We start from the raw sequence: 18121 nt of genomic DNA, 5'->3' as shown, positions 1-18121 counted from the left end.
GTCGTCCTTACAACAGACATGGGGTCTTCGGTGGCAACACTTTAAATATTGTTATTATTATTATTTCTGATATGCCTTTTTAATGGGCTTAACAATATTCGTGCACCGTTTAAATCAGCCAGCTGTACTGTTTATATTTTATTCACTCTGTTTCACTTTTTTTTGGTGTCACTGGCAAGTTTGTTCGACCTAGTAATGCGACATCTAATAACATTGTGCCCCAGAGAGTTACTGATGTCGTGTTTGCCGCTAAAACCAGCAAAATTATATTGAATTTTAAACAAAAAAAACGTATATGATTAATATATACCATTTTAACCCAAGTCGCACACCCCTTACTTCCTGTTTGTTTGACCAACTTAAGAAACTGCACCCCTATATATCCGCCATGTTGGCTCAACAAGCTATGCAGTTTATTACCAGAAAACTGTTCCCATGCCAAAATGGCCTAGTTTCATAACCCCTTCAGATAAAATAATACAAAGTTTATAAACGTAATGTATGTAGCAAAGCTAGTAAACTGAGCGACAACAGTATGAAATAAAAACGAGAAGTTTTAGTGTCAAGGAAGCAAGGATATTACTACTAGCCGGGAACCCGGATATAGTCGTGCTCCTGCGTCAGGTTTTTGTTTTGGCGCGGGGATTTCAATGTTGACAGAAATCAGTAAAAATGGATTTGCTGGGAACTTTGGAATTAATGAAAATAAAGAGTGTCCCCAATGGTGAGTCTGTACTGATTTGACGCAGGTGGTTAGTGTCAGAAAACAGCGTGCCTGTGTAATACTGAAATAAAATTTAAGAAAGCAAGCATGCATCAGTTAGATTGCCCATAAACTAAGGACAGCATTGCTTTTGAATTGCCGAAATTGTTTTGCATTGTAACATTTAGCGTAAATACTAGAACTGCTGCATTCTTGCTAAGTAGAACCAGTCGTGTGTTAACAGCGTTTGTTGTTGCTTCTTGAGATTTTAAATTGATACATGTATTTATTAGTAATGTTGTAGTGCAGTTTTATACAAATAGTTTCAGAACTATTTTCTTTTAAACAGTTAAGGGTGAGGTTAGAAATTAGGTCGTAGTTGTGGCTCATGTAATTGTATGCCATATTAATATTAAATTATTAGCTGCCAGCAAACTGTTGGGCTTATTACCAAAAAAAAAAAAAAACTGCCATTCATTATCTATCTATTTATTTATTTATTTATTTATTTATTTATTTATTTATTTATAGTTTGTACACATGTACACTAAATTGTAAATGCATGTGTATATTAATTATTTCAATGGGTTGTGTTTTGTTGTTTGTTTGTTTTTTTTGAAATATGACATCAGAAAATGTAACGTTTAAGCATCCTGTACAATAATGACGTCATAACGTGTAACTACAGAACTGCCTTTTGCAGAACGGGCCCGTTATACAATCGGGCGGGGTTCTAAACTTTCGATTTAGAGCCTGATGTGTTTTGTTGTCTTGGCAACCCCACCGCGTCACACGTTCGTTTGGTTTCCCTGCCCTGATTTCTCCTGCAGTGTGGGTGGATACTATCTGGGAGCTGGACTTCACTGAGACAGAGCCGTTGGATTACCGCATCGAGGGCGAGATAACTGAATACGGACTGGAGGCGTTTAAGAAGGTGTACAAATGCCTGCTTCCTTTTGCAACAGAAGAGCATGGAAATACTGAAGTAAGACTGATGATGCCCCCCCCCCCCCCCCCATCTTATCTCCCAGAGTCACCTTTCCTGGAGGGGGCAAGCAGGGACACGTGTAGCAGTTTGATTAAACTAGTAATATTTTGGCCCATTACAGAGACTACCCTGCCTGGTATTTCAGACAGTTTTGTCAGAGGCAATTGATAGTGTCCATGCTGCCGTGTTTTGTTGAGCTGTATGCAATGTAGTCAACTATGCTTATCATTAAAGACCTCTTTATATCTGGGTAGATTATAGAAAATGTAGGATTCCACCGCTCTCTGTCTAGGTCACCTGTTCAATGTTGAAAAACATTGTTTTCCCTGTTGTCAACCCCTGACAGCACAACTGCACTTGAACTTTCAAAGGCGAAGGGCGAGCCCTTTACTCATGTAGTCAGATAAAGCCATGTCGGTTTGAGCCAGACTTGGACCCAGCGCTCCGGTTTGTTGTTAAAATGACCTGGGTAAAACGGCACTGAAGAAGGAAAGGCTCCTTCCGAATGAATGGCAGCAAACCACTGTGTTTTGTTTTGTCTGCAGAGTGTCTGGAGCCGGTTTTCGGAGAGCGATGTTTCCCCCAGCGCCCTGGTAGCTCTGTTATATCACTTTGTACAGCTGGTCCAGAACAAGGCGGCCAGCGTGGCACAGCGGGAATACGCCCTGCACGCCGCTGGACTCTATTTCCTTCTTCTTGAAATCCCAGGCAAGAACCTGTACACATTTGCACTACCCATGCACTATTGCACTACTAATATGCCACTGTAGATATCACTTGTTGTAATCCTAACCTGTTGCATCCTATTTCATATTGTGTTTTAGTAGTACTTACTGTGAAATGAACTATATTTAAATATTAATCCTAAAACTACATGGAGGTTTCTCTGACTCTTTCCAGTCTTTAAAACTTGAGAATGTCCAGTGTGCATTTACATGTCGAGTCTGTATGTTCAAATGTTTTGTTTTATTTATTACAGTCATTTCTGTTTCGTTTCATGGTGCAGGTAGTGTAGCCAACAGGATTTTTCACCCGGTGCTGTTTGACAAGTGCCTGGACACCCTGAAGAAGAGCTGGCCACAGGAGTCCGAGTCCGGGAGAAAACGCAAGAAGGATGCGGTCAAGAGCTCCCAGAGCGACCCTAAAGGCAGGAAGAGGGGCAGACCGGCCAGAAGGGATGAGTCGGAGGTCACTTAATGCTGCATTTCTTCCTTCAATTGCCCTTGTCTGTGCTTATTTTTACAATGCTGTCTATTATAATTGTTATTCTATATGGGTTGAATACTTACTTGTTTGTGGTGTTTGCAAATCAATCAATCAAAACCTTTATTGATCTAGATAAGTCAATATTGAGAACAAATTCTCATTTACAAAGACGACCCGGCAAGAGGCTCACAACACCACAGCAAACGGCATAAAACACCATAAATAAGGAGTAAGAAAACACATCATCAAATCCAACCAGCTCTCTTCAGCACACAAAGCCAAGACTTGTACTGCAGGGCACTGCTGTGTAAAACACTTCACATGTGACTGTTGTTGTTGCATAAGCATCAGGGGAAAATAATAAAGAAAATGCAGTTCATAAATGAAATAAACTACTGTCTGTTTCAGTTTTGTTCTCTCCTCCTCCCATTTGTAGATTGATGAGGAGTTTGACGACGGCGACGAGGAGGAGGAGGTCTATTTTTCTGGACAGGATTTGCTCCAGGTTCGAGAGGGTATCTTCTCCCTGCTCAAAAACCTCCTGAGGCTCCTGCCTAGATTCCCTCTCAAGGATAAGCCCCAGAGTGTCCAGCATTGCCTGCAGGTAACAACACAGCCGGTCAGATGGCGACCAGCTCTGAAAACGTCACCAAGAAAATGTTCAATTACAAAGCGTAACTTTCCGTCCAGATTTCCAGCAAAAGGGCTTTTTTTTTTTTTATTTCAGCTGACATTGCCATTCAGTAATTGTAGGAAGTTTAAAATTGTTGGACACTATCATTCTTTTTTCTTTTTCTTTTTAGATCTTGATTGAGCTTACGAACTTTGAGCCTGTCGTTGGACTTGTAGATTTTACTGGCGCGGCGTAAGTTTTCCTGTTGGTCCCTCTGTTGGTTTGTTATTATTCTATGCTGGCGCTCCCTCTAGAGAATCCACTGTGTATGTGTTTGATTTGGGATTTCTTTTAAAGGTCACACAAGTCAACATTTTATTTGATTGGAGTATTCAGCATGTTAAAAAAATTAAAAAGTTATTCAAGTACTACAAATATTTTTAAAACTGAAATTGAAATAACTGGTGAGCTGTTTTTTCAATGGGCTCATCCAGTTGATATATTCCATAATAACCAGCTGGTTATTACTGGAAACGCGCGCTCATTAACACCAGTAACAGAGCGCGACCCCAGTGCATGCTGTCAGACTGAAAGGAATTCTAACCGTACCTCACATAATTGCTGTCTTCTCTCGATCGCTTCTCAGCCAGGAAACAAAAATTGCTCACTAGAGATTATAAAAAATACTTCATGGAGTAGTGTGTGATGAATGAGAATTTAATGTCCACCCTCAGGGTGTGACGCTTACATAAACCCCTTGAGGCTTCGCCATCAGTGTTTGTGTAGCATCCCACCCCTTGGGCGGGCATGAAATGATCATATCACACACTACCATTATTATCTATTTTAAAACATTAAGGCATACAGTCGAACCTGTTTATATTATAACGATAATTCAACAGACCATTCAGTTGTCTAAATGTGGACTTCATAGGAGGCTGTGTGGTCCAGTGGTTAAAGAAAAGGGCTTGTAACCAAGAGATCCCCGGTTCAAATCCCACCTCAGCCACTGACTCATTGTGTGACCCTGAGCAAGTCACTTAACCTCCTTGTGCTCCGTCTTTCGGGTGAGACGTAATTGTAAGTGACTCTGCAGCTGATGCATAGTTCACACACCCTAGTCTCTGTAAGTCGCCTTGGATAAAGGCGTCTGCTAAATAAACGAGTAATAAAATAGAGATGTAGTCTTGTATCCAGCGTCTTCTTCAGTGGGCAGCAGTGTGGAGTAGTGGTTAGGGCTCTGGACTCTTGACCGGAGGGTCGTGGGTTCAATCCCAGGAGGGGGACTCTGCTGCTGTACCCTTGAGCAAGGTACTTTACCTAGATTGCTCCAGTAAAAACCCAACTGTATAAATGGGGAATTGTATGTAAAAATAATGTGATATCTTGTAACAATTGTACTGTATATACTCAAGGCATACAAAGTGATGCAGTGTTCTAATCTAAATGCATTTCTGTCATAGAAGTGAGCTATTCTTTTGATATTGTACAGGTAACTCCAGTTGTTTGTGGAATATTATTACTAGTATACTGAATCTGATTTCTTGCAGGGATATTACCAGAATGAAAAGCCTCCCTGAACTGGCCTATCATGGACTCCGGCTGCTGTGTTCTCCGATGCACGGGGAAGGAGATCAGGTATAAAATGAAATGGGCAGTAACCTTTCGGCTGCTGAGCATTTTAATTGGCATCTGATTTCCACGGATTGCGAAGTCTTATCCCCCTTTTGTGTTTCACAATTAAGAGGCACGGAAAATATATTCATAAATAATTAGCGCGGCACTTCCGCAGCGTATTTACAGACATGCTTTATGAAAACAGTGCTGCGACTGTAATGCGAGTAAAGTACTATAAAAAGAGAGAGAGTGCACCTTAATGAAAACTTAAACTGAAAATAAATCTTTTCAGACGGTTCGTCGGGTTTTCCATCGGATTTTGTACGTCATTCTAATGATGAGCACGGGGGAAGGTTCGAATCCTGTTCTGCTGTCTGCCACTCAGCATGTGGTCAGCACTAGAGAGCAGGCCATCAGATTTGTGAGGTAAGAAACGCAGCACGTCTGCACCATCAAGTAAAAAGCACAGGGCTCAACAAACCCATCTTCTAAACTATTCCTAGTCAAGCCGTCCTTCATCAGACTGAAGTTGTATAGATAATGATTTTGTGACCTAGGACACCCATGTAAAATGTGTTTTCAAAATTAGTGTTTCATTACGTGAACGCTTCAGACCAATACAATACAGGTAACCATGGCAATAACTGATACAACACATTTTGCACTGTTTCTGCACAGAACACAGTAGAACAAATCTGTACGTAGTAAGTTATGAAATAACTTTTATTTGTGTGTTTTTTTACTTAGTCATATAGTGGATGAGCTGAAAGAAACAGTACTGCCTGTGTTTCGTATTCTGCTTCAACACATCTGTGCGAAGGTACAGTAACAAACAGAATATCCATTGTGTTTACTGCATTACCCTGGAAATAGCTGAACCCAATTTGTGTTGCAACATTGGTATGTAACTGCCGGTAGCTCTGCCTCGGTGTTACTTAAATCTGAAGTTACTTTTGTCCGAGTCAATCAAGGAATGCCGATCTAGTGCTGTAGTGTAGCATGCAACCCCCCCTTTACTTTCTAACAGTCTTGCTAATTAACATCTAGCCCTATGTGCAACAAAACTGTTTTCAGGTGTTTTCAGAAGGAAGATTGTACAGTGCATGGCAGTGATTGGATACAGTGCCCCAGTTGACTAATGACCCAAGGCATGTGAGATACAGACAGAGAAATACACAAATCCGTGATAAAAAAAAAAAAAAATTGCAATACAGAATGTAACATGCAGGAAGCACAGAGTAATGAGTGTAAGCCTGCCCTACATGTCGCACTGTAATTGCAGGTAACAGACAAGGCGGATTACCGCACGTATGGAGCCCAGGCCCTGGTGAAGCTGCTGTCCAAGCTGCCTTGTGTAGAATATGCTGCCTTCATCAAGTGGCTGTACAATTACTCCCGCCACACCAAGGTGACCCTCGCACAACTGCATTTCTTTATTCTACTGCATATCCGGCAGCATGAGCATCGAGTTTCAAGAGCAGTTCATATCGTTCAGCTGCTCAGTTAAACACTATGAGAATATGCATCCCAGAAGGGAGGGGGGAGGGGTACCTACTGGACAATGCTTTGCTTACAGCCTGGGATCTCTGCACCGAGAGATAAGAAACACAACTTTCACAATCGCATCTGAAATAAGTGCTTTTGATTTGAGTACCAATTAAATAACCAGGAGGGCCATATGACTTTAGTTGCAATGCAGTAGGAGTTTTTTTTTATTTTTTTATTCTGTTGTTTATTGCAGCTTGCTTTTGAGGTATGTCAGCAGTTTAGATTTTAAACATTTAATCATTTTCTAAGCATTAAACTTTTAGAATCATGCATTACTATGCATTTCATATATATAGCGATCATAATGTAAATATTGTACACAATCTCATCCACATTCATGCGTTAGCACCTCCTACAAAGCAACAGCGCTCGACAGTGTCTTTTTGGATTGGTTGCAAAGTGTTGTTTTAAAGGTGTTTTAACCCGTCCCTGCTGCCTGTGTTGTCTTGCGCAGATCCCGTACCGTGTGTTTGCACTGGACGTGGCGATGGCTCTGCTGGAGCAGACTGAGCGCCAGGCGGACGAGGCCGTGCCCCCGGAGCAGGTGCAGTTCCTGCAGCACAGGTTCCTGATCCAGGTCATGGTGTTTGGACGCTGCTCTGACAAGGCTCCCACTGTGCGCAGCAGAGCCCTGTCCTCCCTTGCTCAGTGCCTCGAGCTGCAGACTGCCACCGCTGTCGGAGCGTTTCAGGAGCTTTTGCAAGGGAGTAAGTACTGTTTGTGGACGGTAATTAATTCAGCCTGAAGTTCGACGACAGAGCGATGATACAGAAGTGAACTACAGTCCATGAATTTTAGGTTATTTTTGTTAGATCTTAATAATATAATAATATATCTTTAAAATAAGGTTTCAGTGGGTGTATATATATTTATAGATTTAACAGTGAATTTGTTTTCAGTGTTCATTTTACGTATTTTAATTATGTACAGTTTATTTTTTGTATGCTTTTGATAAAATTAATAAATGTGCTCTCAAACAATGTCTTCAGCTTCAGGACGATCAGTAGACGAAGAGGGCCTCGCAACATCACCAGACAACTCGGACGGTAAAATGCACACTTTCCTTTCTTCAATTCTCCAACCCTTTAGAAAAACACTGTATGGGTTCCCCTGTGTCATCCATACGTATGTCTGTTATACTTATGACCAGTTGTTTGTAAATTAACAGTATGGTATGTCATTTTATTGTTTTGTATTAATATATGTATTTTTTTTTTTGTTATTCAAAATCCAGCTAGTGCCTCTGCAACGCACAATCAGCAGAAAACACTGGGGGTCTTTAAAACAATCGAGGTCACGAAGAGGGCGGATGCCACGGTTTCTGAGGGCAAGTCTTCATACCTTTTTCATTTTCAGCACTGAGATACTCATGCATTGATAGGTTAGTGGTTCAAGTGGCCTTTTTACAGTGTATGTATCTATTTTAATTGCAGCAAAGGAGATTATTGCAATGCTTAGACTGCGGGCAGGTGATGAAAAGACCAACGTGAGAAAATCGGCTCTGCAGGTAACCCCTTTTTCTGTTTTTGTTGTTATGTAAGGGCTATTCTTTCACGGAAATGTATTCTGAAGTGCAGCAATTAATTGAATCGGATTCATTTCAGCTCTTCTCCTGTACAGAGACCAGTCTGTGTGGGTGTTTAACACCAAGCTACTTGTAAATGCAGATGTTCCCAATTGTTTACTGTGGAGCACAGTGTACCCTCTTAATGGTCTGAACACAACAGCATGTAGATCTGTTAACATTTCTCGCATTCAAATGGGGCTCTTCTGTATATCAGGCCTATGAAAACCAACATCTTTGATAGTGCGTGGGAATTCTGGCTGAAAACCAAAGTAAACCAAAAGGAATAATTTATATTAAAAAAAAAAAAAAAAAAAAAAAAAAAAAGTCTGTCCAATTTGAAATGCGCAATCTGAATGTCGTTTTTACCAGAGCCACTGTGACCCCAATGGGGCTTATTTTATAGATCTTACAGAATTTCTGTGATCTAAATTGCGCTGCCATCGAGATTGTTAAATACATCCTAGGTCTACCGCTGTTCTTTTATGGGGGGAAAAAAAAAGATTTAAAAAGAAAAAAAAAAAAAAAAAAACACTGATGATGAACTGAAACATATTCTTGTGTAATCCACCTCCTAATTTAGAAATGAAACATCACTGGTAATTAAATCTAGAAAATTTGCCAGTCCAGACTTCTGTGTATTTTCGGTCTGCAGGTGTTCACGAGTCTCCTGAAATACAGGGTGATCCCCTGCACCCCGGAGGACCTCTCCACTGTCCAGGAGCGCTGCAGAGACCCCGCCGTCTCGGTCAGGAAACAGGCTCTGCAATCCCTCACGGAGCTGCTTATGGTGAGCTGCTTTCACACCCACAGCCCAGCTAAACAACGCCCCTTTCTAGGTGTGCTGTTCAGGGTTATACTCTCATTGCATAGCAGTTTGATCCACGTGTGGTGTGGGATGCATCCTTTCTGGTTTCCACCAAATTCACGAATGAATTTCTACTACCTCATTATTGCAAAATGACTGTCTCCTGTATTTGTTGATGTCTTAACCCTCAAGCTGTACAAGATCTACTGTACGTCCTACCTCTAGCAGTCATAAACTGCATCGTAACCCAGTTTTGCTGCTGATGTTTGCAACAAGACCTCACTATTATTTAGAACCGCATCATAAAAGAAGGAAAAACTGAAACTTTATTTTAATGGGAAGATCTATTTAAAAAAAAAAAAAAAAAAAAAAGTATGTTATCTTTGCACCCAGGCAGCGGTTAGTAGGACTTCTTTTCTGTGTAATGCCTGGGTTTGCCCTGTCAGGCTCAGCCGGGTAACAGATTGGTGCAGGAGTCGTGGCTGACCGGAGTGGTTCCTGTCGTCCTCGACACTGAAAACTCGCTTCAGGAGAAGGCACTGGTCTGTTTGGATCAGACGATCCTTCACCACATCAAACACTATGACAAGTACAGCAATGATGACAGCCACCAGAAACTGGCCTGGGACCTTCTGGCCCACCTAGGGGGCGAGAGCCAAGAACTCTGGTTAGTGTCTCGTGAGCAGTGCTAGTTGTGTGTGGCGGTGGGGGAGTAACACGAAGTCTTAAACACTTTTTATAAAATTCTCGCTAGTTACTTTAACAGCCTACTATTGTTTTGAAATGTCTTTTTATTTCTTTGACACTCCCTCTTGGGTTGGCCTATTTTCATAATTGGGTTTGAGTCGGTTAAGAACCTCATTTTTTTTTAATATCCCAAGATAATGGGGGGCAAAAAATAAAAAAATTAAAGAAAGGGATTGTAGAGTACTGGACATCTAGTGGCCAATGTTGATGTTGCATGTTGAAAAGTCAGCTTCCTTCCTGTGTGTAGCAGGTTAATAAAGCAAGTGAAAGAACAGACTGCCCTTCACTCGTACTGTCTTGTGTCCTCTCCTTTTGGACCACACTTCGACAGTAGGTAACATGTATTGTTTTTTTTTTAAATTCTTGATCCCTCTCTCTTCTTTCCCCAGTCGTTACCTAACCAAAGCCTTCCACATCTGGTCTAAACAAGATAAATTCTCTTCCTCTTTCATCAACAACCTGATCTCGCACACCGAGACGGAGAACTCTGCTGCAGCCTGGATGCTGCTGGCTAAGGTGGCGGGATCGTCCCCCAAACTCAATTACAGCAAGATTATCGAGGCCTGGGATAACATCAGCAGGTCAGAGTGCTCCTCTTCCTATTTAAAAAAAAAACCTGCTCACGGAAATGAAAATCTTAGGACAAAATAAACGCAATCAAGCCGTTTGAAGCCCCTTTTATCATCTTTACAGGGGTGGGGAAAATACTTGGATGGCACAGGAATTAACTAAGCTCATTTTGGGGCGGGATTTCAGCTTTTTTTAATGTGTTGTTTCATGTTGAATTATTGTTGCAGGGAACAAAACACTAGCTCCAACACAACTTGCCATGTGCTGTGTGTGATCGGACACGTTGCGAAACACCTCAATGAGGGCACTAAGAGACGACTGGTCGGTATGTATCATAAAATACAAAAACAACCAAACGATTTGACCTTTTAGAACACCTGGCACGAACATCTTGACGTTACCATCGGCATTCTTTTTGATTTCAATATTGAACAGATGATCTTAGTGTGTTACGTAGCGCCTTTGGTTAATAAAATGGGGAGCGCCGTTTTAGACAATGTCACCAGGCTAGTTGTGAATTTACTGTTGAAGGCAGTGGGCCCCCTTTTAATAATCTAAACATGTAATTGCACACTTTGAAGAATGTGTTCATTTCATTGCATTAGTCCAGTACATTAATGTATGCTGAAGTACAGTTTCCCATTGTACACTCACCTGTGACTGGCTGCCCGAGCACAACCCGTCATACGGAATTCCTTTGTTGTTGTGTTCCGTCAGGTGACATCATGAAGTGGCTGAAGGCCTTCCATTCCCCCCTGGTCGTGGTGAGCGCTGCTGTTGCTGCGCTGCATAAACTGGGCCAGAGCGAGTCTCTAGAGGAGACGCTGGTAGGTATCACTCCATCAGAACGCTGCTACAGAACGTGTGCACAGTGGAGAAGGGCCATTCCATCAAAATGGAGTGCATTATTATTATTACTGTTGGAAAGACTTGAGGCTTCTGTGTATTAGGAGATGTCCATTGTGTACCATTCTGGGATATCCCTGAAGTAGCCTCCTTGGGAGGAAGTAAATCCGTATTTTACTGAACAAGATGACATTGAAATTTAGGTTAATTTCCCAAGCATGGTGTGCACGAGACTGCAGTAAGATTCTATCTTTCTGTGCAGAGCTTCTTGAATCTGCACTGCGGACAGCTGGTCTCTCTCTGTGACTCCTATCTCTCTAACATTGTCCTCAATGAGGATGGAGCTGCGTGTATAGATGAAGACCTGGTGGTGAGTACATTGTTATAACGCCTGTGGGGACAGGGATGCAGTGCAGGTACGGTACTTTTTGTTTCAGCAAAGGTTTTGTGACAGTTTTCGGTTTGAATCTCTTTGCCAGGTGAAGTATATTTTCACTCTTGGAGAGGCTGCTCTCCTGTGTCCTTCCAAAGTGGAGAAACGAATCTTCCTCCTGATCCAGTCTATCCTGGCTTCTAATGTTAATCTGGAACCATGTGAGTAAACATGAGACCTTATTCCCTTTCATATAGAGAGCACGGTCTGCTACGGATTGCAAACCTATCATGTTACCCAGAGGTGGCCAGAGTTGGCATTTCCAGTCCTGGTCTTTGTTCCAACCCTGTTGTAATCCGTCCAGACCCGGAAGTAGTTCATTACCTCATTGTACCTGTTAAAGAGCGGAATGGCCCTCCAGGATCGTGATTGGACGCCCCTGATTTGTAATTCATGCCATTGACTCAACTTGTGGTTTATTTTATTTAGCTGCTGGAGACAGAGACAGTGAGGATCTCCTAGCCTCGCAACCCCTTTCTCAGTTCAAGGCCTCGGCCATGCCCACTGTGGTCAGGGCTCATGCTTTCATCACCCTAGGTAAGGTACTGCCGAGACCCCAACCGATGAGAGACGTTCCTCCAACAGTGGATTGTTACTTTTGTACTGCTTTTTACATCACTGAAACAAAATACTTTTGAATAAATATTGAATATTAAATAAATGATCCTTGCACTGTACACCTGATGCAGTAAGGCTGGCATCTATTTTCAAGCATATCTCTGACAACAGATAAACGTGTAATCAGAATTGAAGTGTGTGTGTGCATTCTTGCTCAAAAGAGCCTACTTCCCACCGTTTTGGTGTTTTTAACATGCGTTTGTCAATGGAAAGTGTGTTTAAAAACAAACGGTGGATGTACTTCTAGGCTTTTGATGCCATGGTAACAGTACTCACTTATTTCTATTGAAATCTAATACATTAGTTTAGCTACCTTGGCATCAATAGCCTAGAATATTAACGCACCTACTGTACTGTCGATTTCTAGGAAAACTGTGTTTGCAGAACGAGGACCTGGCTAAAAAGTGCATCCCAGCTCTGGCCCGGGAGCTGGAGTTGTGCGAGGACGTTTCCATTCGCAACAACGTGATCATTGTTATGTGTGATCTGTGTGTGCGCTACACCACCATGGTGGACAGATACATCCCCAACATTGCCATGAGCTTGAAGGACCGGGAGCCCTCCATCCGCAAGCAGACCCTCATCATGCTGACCAACTTGCTCCAGGTGCCTGAGTTCACCTCTCCACTCTTCATAGCGCTGTCTGAATTCCTGCCCGGCCGATAGCTGGCTTGCAATTTGCCTGAATGCAAACTAGACTAGTGTAGCTTTTGTTCATTTTTGGTTTCTGCAAGTTGTCATTTATTGTTTGTGTTCTGTGAGAGGTGGAGTGTGCAGCTCCTAGCTGGGATGAAACAGAAAGGATAAGGGTTCTCCGATGAGAAGGGTTATGCACAGACAGTGCTGATGAGAGTAGCAATCGTTTTAAAACTATGTTCCTTTTAAGGTGCATTTCTAACAGGTAATCTTGAAAACAAATTGTGAGGGACTTCACGGAATGGAAAAATCGAAAAGTGATCTTTGTTGGAAGGAGATCCACAGATTTGTATTTCTTTCTTTATTTTGGGGGATTTGCTGGTAAATAGTTTCTTTTCTTATTTCTTTTCTTTTCCAGGAGGAGTTTGTGAAGTGGAAGGAGTCTCTGTTCTTCAGATTTGTCAGTGTGCTAGTTGACCCAGACCCCAGCATTGCCAGGTATTTGTATCCAGTCCCTTTTCAAAAGTGAGTCATTGTGCTGCACACATCTCTAGAGAGCTGCTCTTGTACAGTTGTTGATGGAAAATGTGACAAGGTGATGATGGCTTATTTTTCAACTTCCACATTAGTACAACACTACACATCAAAATTACTGTCCGTTTTAACCCCAGTATAACCCCAGGTTAGCAACTAAAAATACACACAAGTGTGCCCACATATACACACAACGAAATCGACAACGCTTTATTTAAATGAATATTGATATTAAATGTGTGTCACTAATATTGGTTTACTTGTGTGCTGAAGAAGACGTTTCCGCTGCACGCTGTGAAAGTTGTGTTTTCTGTTGTGTTGTAGGTTGAGCGAGTTCTGTTTAGTTCATCTGTTGCTGAAGAGGAACCCTGTTATGTTCTCACAGCATTTCATCGAGTGCATTTTCCATTTCAATGGCTACGAAAAACACGAGAAGTATAACAAATTTCCACAGACCCAGCAGTAAGTCATTATCTGCGTTTCTCACCAATGATGCAACTTTTTCATTTTTGCAGACCTGTAAAAACGTACTGAACCCTACAGACCAGTTCATTGGTCCCAGTTCTGAGTCTGCTCGTTCTTTAGTTGTTGAATTATTTCTGTATAAGACTGTTTGTTTATAGTCGGGTTGTATTTTCAGAAAGTTCACATTATTGCCTTTGAAGTGTCAATATTTAATATTAAACTTCCCAACAGAGAGAAGAATCTGTTTTCCTTGAAAGGATCTAAAAACAAAGAGAAGCGGATGAAGATCTATAAGTTCCTGCTTGACCATTTCACAGACGAGCAGAGATTCAGCATCACCACAAAGATCAGCCAGAATGTTCTTGGTATGTGCGGTCATGCTTCAAAGCTCATGTGAAGCCTCTGCTAAGAGCACATGGATACGTGCAAGTTTGCAATGTGTTTGCATGTTTGTTTCTATGAAAGCTGGATCGATTTGAAGATGTGTAAAACACCTGCATAAAATATTGGGGGACTGGTTTGCTACTCGGGGCTGACGTAGGAGAAAGTTGTAGCATGCATCTGAAATCAGTGAAATCCAGCAGTCTGTTTTATTTAACTTTTTTAAAATTTTTCCTTCTGTTTTCTCCAGCTAGTTTTGTTGACGGCATCGTCCCTCTGGATAAGGAAGCCAGCGATTTGTTGTCGGACACGTTTGAGGTCCTGAGCTCGAAGGAGATCAAACTGTCGACCATGAGAAGCAAGCCTGGCGAGGAGGTGCAGCCGGACGATGACGAGATCGCCATGGCGACCGCAGTCATGCAAGTGGCCCAGAAGAAACTCATTTCACAGGTCGGGGTCTGGAACAGCGTCACGGTTTTGTTTTATTATTGTTTTATTATTGCATGAACAGGCTTGAACTTACCTTTTAATTTTTCTTGTTTGTTTTGTAATCGCAGGTCCAAAAGAAGATTTTCATTGAGAACGTCATCCCTATTATCACTTCGCTGAAAAGTATGCTGGAACAAATGCGTATTCCAGCCCTGAGGGAACTTATGAGCTACCTGCGGGTAAGAAATCACTGACTCCAGGGTAATATTAAGCAGCCCGTTGTGTCTATGCGTTCTCAGATGAGAGTGGACAAGTTTCAAAAATTTAAAACGCAACATTACTGCCATGCAGTGGGCCTGTGCAGTACTGCAAACTTGACTAAGCAGGATATTATTGCACCACGTTTAGTAGAGGCAAGGCAGATTCATATGAATGTTAATTTTGTTACAATTCATGGTTTTGCAAATGTCTGCTGTGCAACACTGCAGTGCATGCAACTCTCTTTGAGAATTCAAATGTCATGGATCTCCTTTCACACCTTCTGAACCGTTGATGATGATGATGATGATGTTTGCTTGTTTTGCTGCTCTAGGAAATGATGCAAGATTACCGAAACGAGATCAACGATTTCTTCGCTGTGGACAAGCAGTTGGCAGCTGAGCTGGAATACGACATGAAGAAATATGAAGAGCAGCTGGAGAAGGAGAGAGAATCTGAGAACATGAGCTCAACAATACAACCTGACATGGCAGCTGCACCTGGAACACCAAGGGTAGGTCTACCAGGAATGAACAAAACCAAAAAATAGCTTTTCATTGTACGTTTCATCCATAAATTGAAAAATAAATTAAAACTATAAAAAAAAAAAACTGTACTGTACACTGAAGAAGACACTAGCCGAAACATTTGTCTACTTGACTTAGTTCCATAAAGCCCGACTGTACCTTATAACTTGGGCAGTAGGGTAGATCTTCTGAGGCTTGTTTAGGCTGTAACAAAGAATACTGTAATGCTACTGAATCCTCTATCTCTTGTTTTGAAGCCGTCTCCTCGCGGATCTCCAGCTGCTGCAGTGTCAGTCTCCGGTGGGGTTCGAGCCCAGACTCCAGGAGCTGCCGCTGCTTCACCTCATGGAACTGCTGCTGGTTCAGCAGGCACACCCCTGCAGCCTCATACCCCCTCTGCAGCTGTGTTCACCTCACCCAGACCAGTGGTGCCTCAGGCAAGGTGAGCAAGTTACAGAGAGGTTCACAGACTATTCAACTGTTCACAATCACACAGGCTACGCAAAGTATTAATTATTTTAAATGTAGATCTCCAGCAGCACAGAAATGCTGGTTACCTCCCCAGTGCGATGTTAAGATCAAAGTGTTGCATGCGTAGACTGGTCAGGTGAAGGAGAAGCAGACTAATGGGCAGAGGCTGGGCGCGAACTGGCGACCGCAAGCGAGCATCTATACCACAATGCAAAAGAGCTTGTCTGAGCTTTTAACCTCATCTCACTGACGGGGGACAGGTCAGAATCCGTAACAGCAGTGTATTACGCAACACTGCCTGATGCATGTGCCTGATGCATGTACCTGATGTACTATTGTGGTAAACAGAAGGTTACAAATGAAACCTTTTTTTTTATCTTGTATACGCAGGTTAACATTAAAGGTATGTTGTTTTTTTTTTCACAGGAAAATGTCGCTCAGTACAGCCGCCATACTGAACTCCGCCAAGAAAGTAGCCGAAACCCTAAGAAACCAGCGCAGCAGGTGTGTCAGTGGTGTAACTCCTGCCCCCTCTGGAGAGAACAGCCCCTCGAGCAAGCCAGGTACACTGAGAAGGGCAATAACTGGGATCATTTTCAGTGCAGGAAGAATTGCTGTTTTTCTTGCATCTTGCGAAGGATTGGCCACGATTCAGATCACGTGACCCCAATATCGTTAAGACGCAATATAACGTGAATTCTTCTACATTTATGCAAGCAGTGCATAGTCTTTAAGATTTCTGCTGGAGATAGCGGCTGTTTTATTTATTTATTTATTTCTTTGTTTATTCATTTCCCCCTCCCAGCATCTTTAAGAGGCAGAGGTCTTCGTTTATCCAGTTCCAATTCATCAATGATTGAAAGAGCTATCAGTACTCCGGACAGTAAGTAATGCACATTCACGAGTGATCGCCGTTCTTTAGCCATGTGGGTATGTGCTCCATGTGTTTATGCTGGAATGAACTGTAAGTCTGTGCACCTGTCTGTTAATGGAAACAAGTAGACATTTTTTGTTTTTTGTACTTGGTCATAGATAGGAAGGTGCATGAGCATGTATAGTACTCGCGATAACAGCCTAAGAATATCAATACAATACAATACAAATGTGTTTTTATATAGTGCCCTTCATGACATCCCAGAGCGCTGTACAAAGTTACAAATAAAACGAGAGCTTGTATGTACAATACACTCCAACCTACAACCAGTTATATCAAAGCACATTAAAAAAAAACATATCTTTTCAATTTTAGACTTAAAATAATCCATCAACCTGCATAATGTCAACCGGAATAGAGTTCCACAAACGAGGAGCACAACAGCAAAAAGCTCTGGCTCTAGATTTTTTGGAAAAAAAGAACAGATGGGAATATACGTAGTAGTACTTGGGGATATGCTGGCCCTAATCCATGAAGGACCTTAATTTAATTGGGTAATCCCTACAGAAGTGTCTGCATGTAAATATTTCGAGTTTGTAATTGAGAGATATAGTCAGTAGTGTGGCTATCCGTTTATACTGCTAACACTTTGTCGTGATCATGTTGCAGAGACCATTGAAAATGTGACTTTTAACGCTGGAGTCAGTTACATCAGCATGTCTGAAAAAACAGACCAAAACGTTCTTTGCCTGGTGTCGCCAGATAAGCCGTAAGTACCTCTACAGTAACTTGACTTATGCAGTGGGGGGCACGCTGGAGGGATGGGAATCAAAAGCCATGTGTTTTGACCTCTGCATTTTCTCTCAGACCCCCTCCGCCCCGGCAGTGGAACGTGGAGTCTCCGGTCTCTGTGAGACAGACCAGACGAGGAAACCAAAGGAAAACTCCATTGAAACCAGCCAATTAGGACGCCAGCCCACGGGCTCATACAGGTCATTTGGAGTTGATTTTTGGAGGCTGTGTATGCAAGTTTGAACAGTTTTGGCTTTGAAATGCAGTTTCTAATTTTATCACGCTCAATTATAATTTACTATAACCATCATACACCAGCTGCTGTTAAATATAATAATTGCCTTTTTATACTATACAGTTTAATAAATCTCTAATACAAAGATGTGTGCAAAAAAACCATAAAGATGATACGTTTCTGTTATGTATGCTTTAATATTGTAGGTATTTTGAATATCACATCCCCTTGAGTATAATAAAACACAAAAGTTCAGGA

General features: G+C 41.9%; 1 protein-coding gene across 1 annotated transcript; it reads left to right on the top strand.

Moving 5' to 3' along the window:
- Nucleotides 1-2: 2 nt before the first annotated feature.
- On the top strand, nt 3-18118 carry LOC117397182 (condensin-2 complex subunit D3-L-like). Its single transcript, XM_034912721.2, has 34 exons — nt 3-724; nt 1534-1688; nt 2237-2399; nt 2698-2879; nt 3334-3501; nt 3701-3762; nt 5061-5148; nt 5420-5553; nt 5875-5947; nt 6410-6535; nt 7130-7382; nt 7665-7721; nt 7910-8002; nt 8109-8182; nt 8895-9029; nt 9494-9714; nt 10184-10375; nt 10592-10689; nt 11082-11191; nt 11473-11580; nt 11690-11804; nt 12073-12180; nt 12629-12867; nt 13316-13395; nt 13756-13893; nt 14128-14261; nt 14528-14727; nt 14835-14945; nt 15299-15478; nt 15749-15933; nt 16389-16525; nt 16768-16845; nt 17506-17605; nt 17704-18118. The coding sequence occupies exons 1-34, from the start codon at nt 673-675 to the stop codon at nt 17801-17803; spliced, it is 4449 nt and encodes a 1482-aa protein (XP_034768612.2). The 5' UTR covers nt 3-672; the 3' UTR covers nt 17804-18118.
- Nucleotides 18119-18121: the final 3 nt, after the last annotated feature.

The sequence above is a fragment of the Acipenser ruthenus genome, chromosome 39, assembly GCF_902713425.1.
Source record: "Acipenser ruthenus chromosome 39, fAciRut3.2 maternal haplotype, whole genome shotgun sequence".
NCBI classification, from domain to species: domain Eukaryota; kingdom Metazoa; phylum Chordata; class Actinopteri; order Acipenseriformes; family Acipenseridae; genus Acipenser; species Acipenser ruthenus.
The sequence above is the reverse complement of the archived record's forward strand: the minus strand, read 5'-3'. Positions and strand labels throughout refer to the sequence as shown.

What these genes read in the sequence shown, in the direction of transcription:
- LOC117397182 (XM_034912721.2), top strand. Translation starts at nt 673, where the DNA reads ATGGATTTGCTGGGAACTTTGGAATTAATGAAAATAAAGAGTGTCCCC. An exon ending in CAGGCCATCAGATTTGTGAG is followed by an intron (nt 5,554 to 5,874) that starts GTAAGAAACGCA and finishes TTTTTTACTTAG; the next exon opens with TCATATAGTGGATGAGCTGA. An exon ending in AAATTTCCACAGACCCAGCA is followed by an intron (nt 13,894 to 14,127) that starts GTAAGTCATTAT and finishes ACTTCCCAACAG; the next exon opens with AGAGAAGAATCTGTTTTCCT.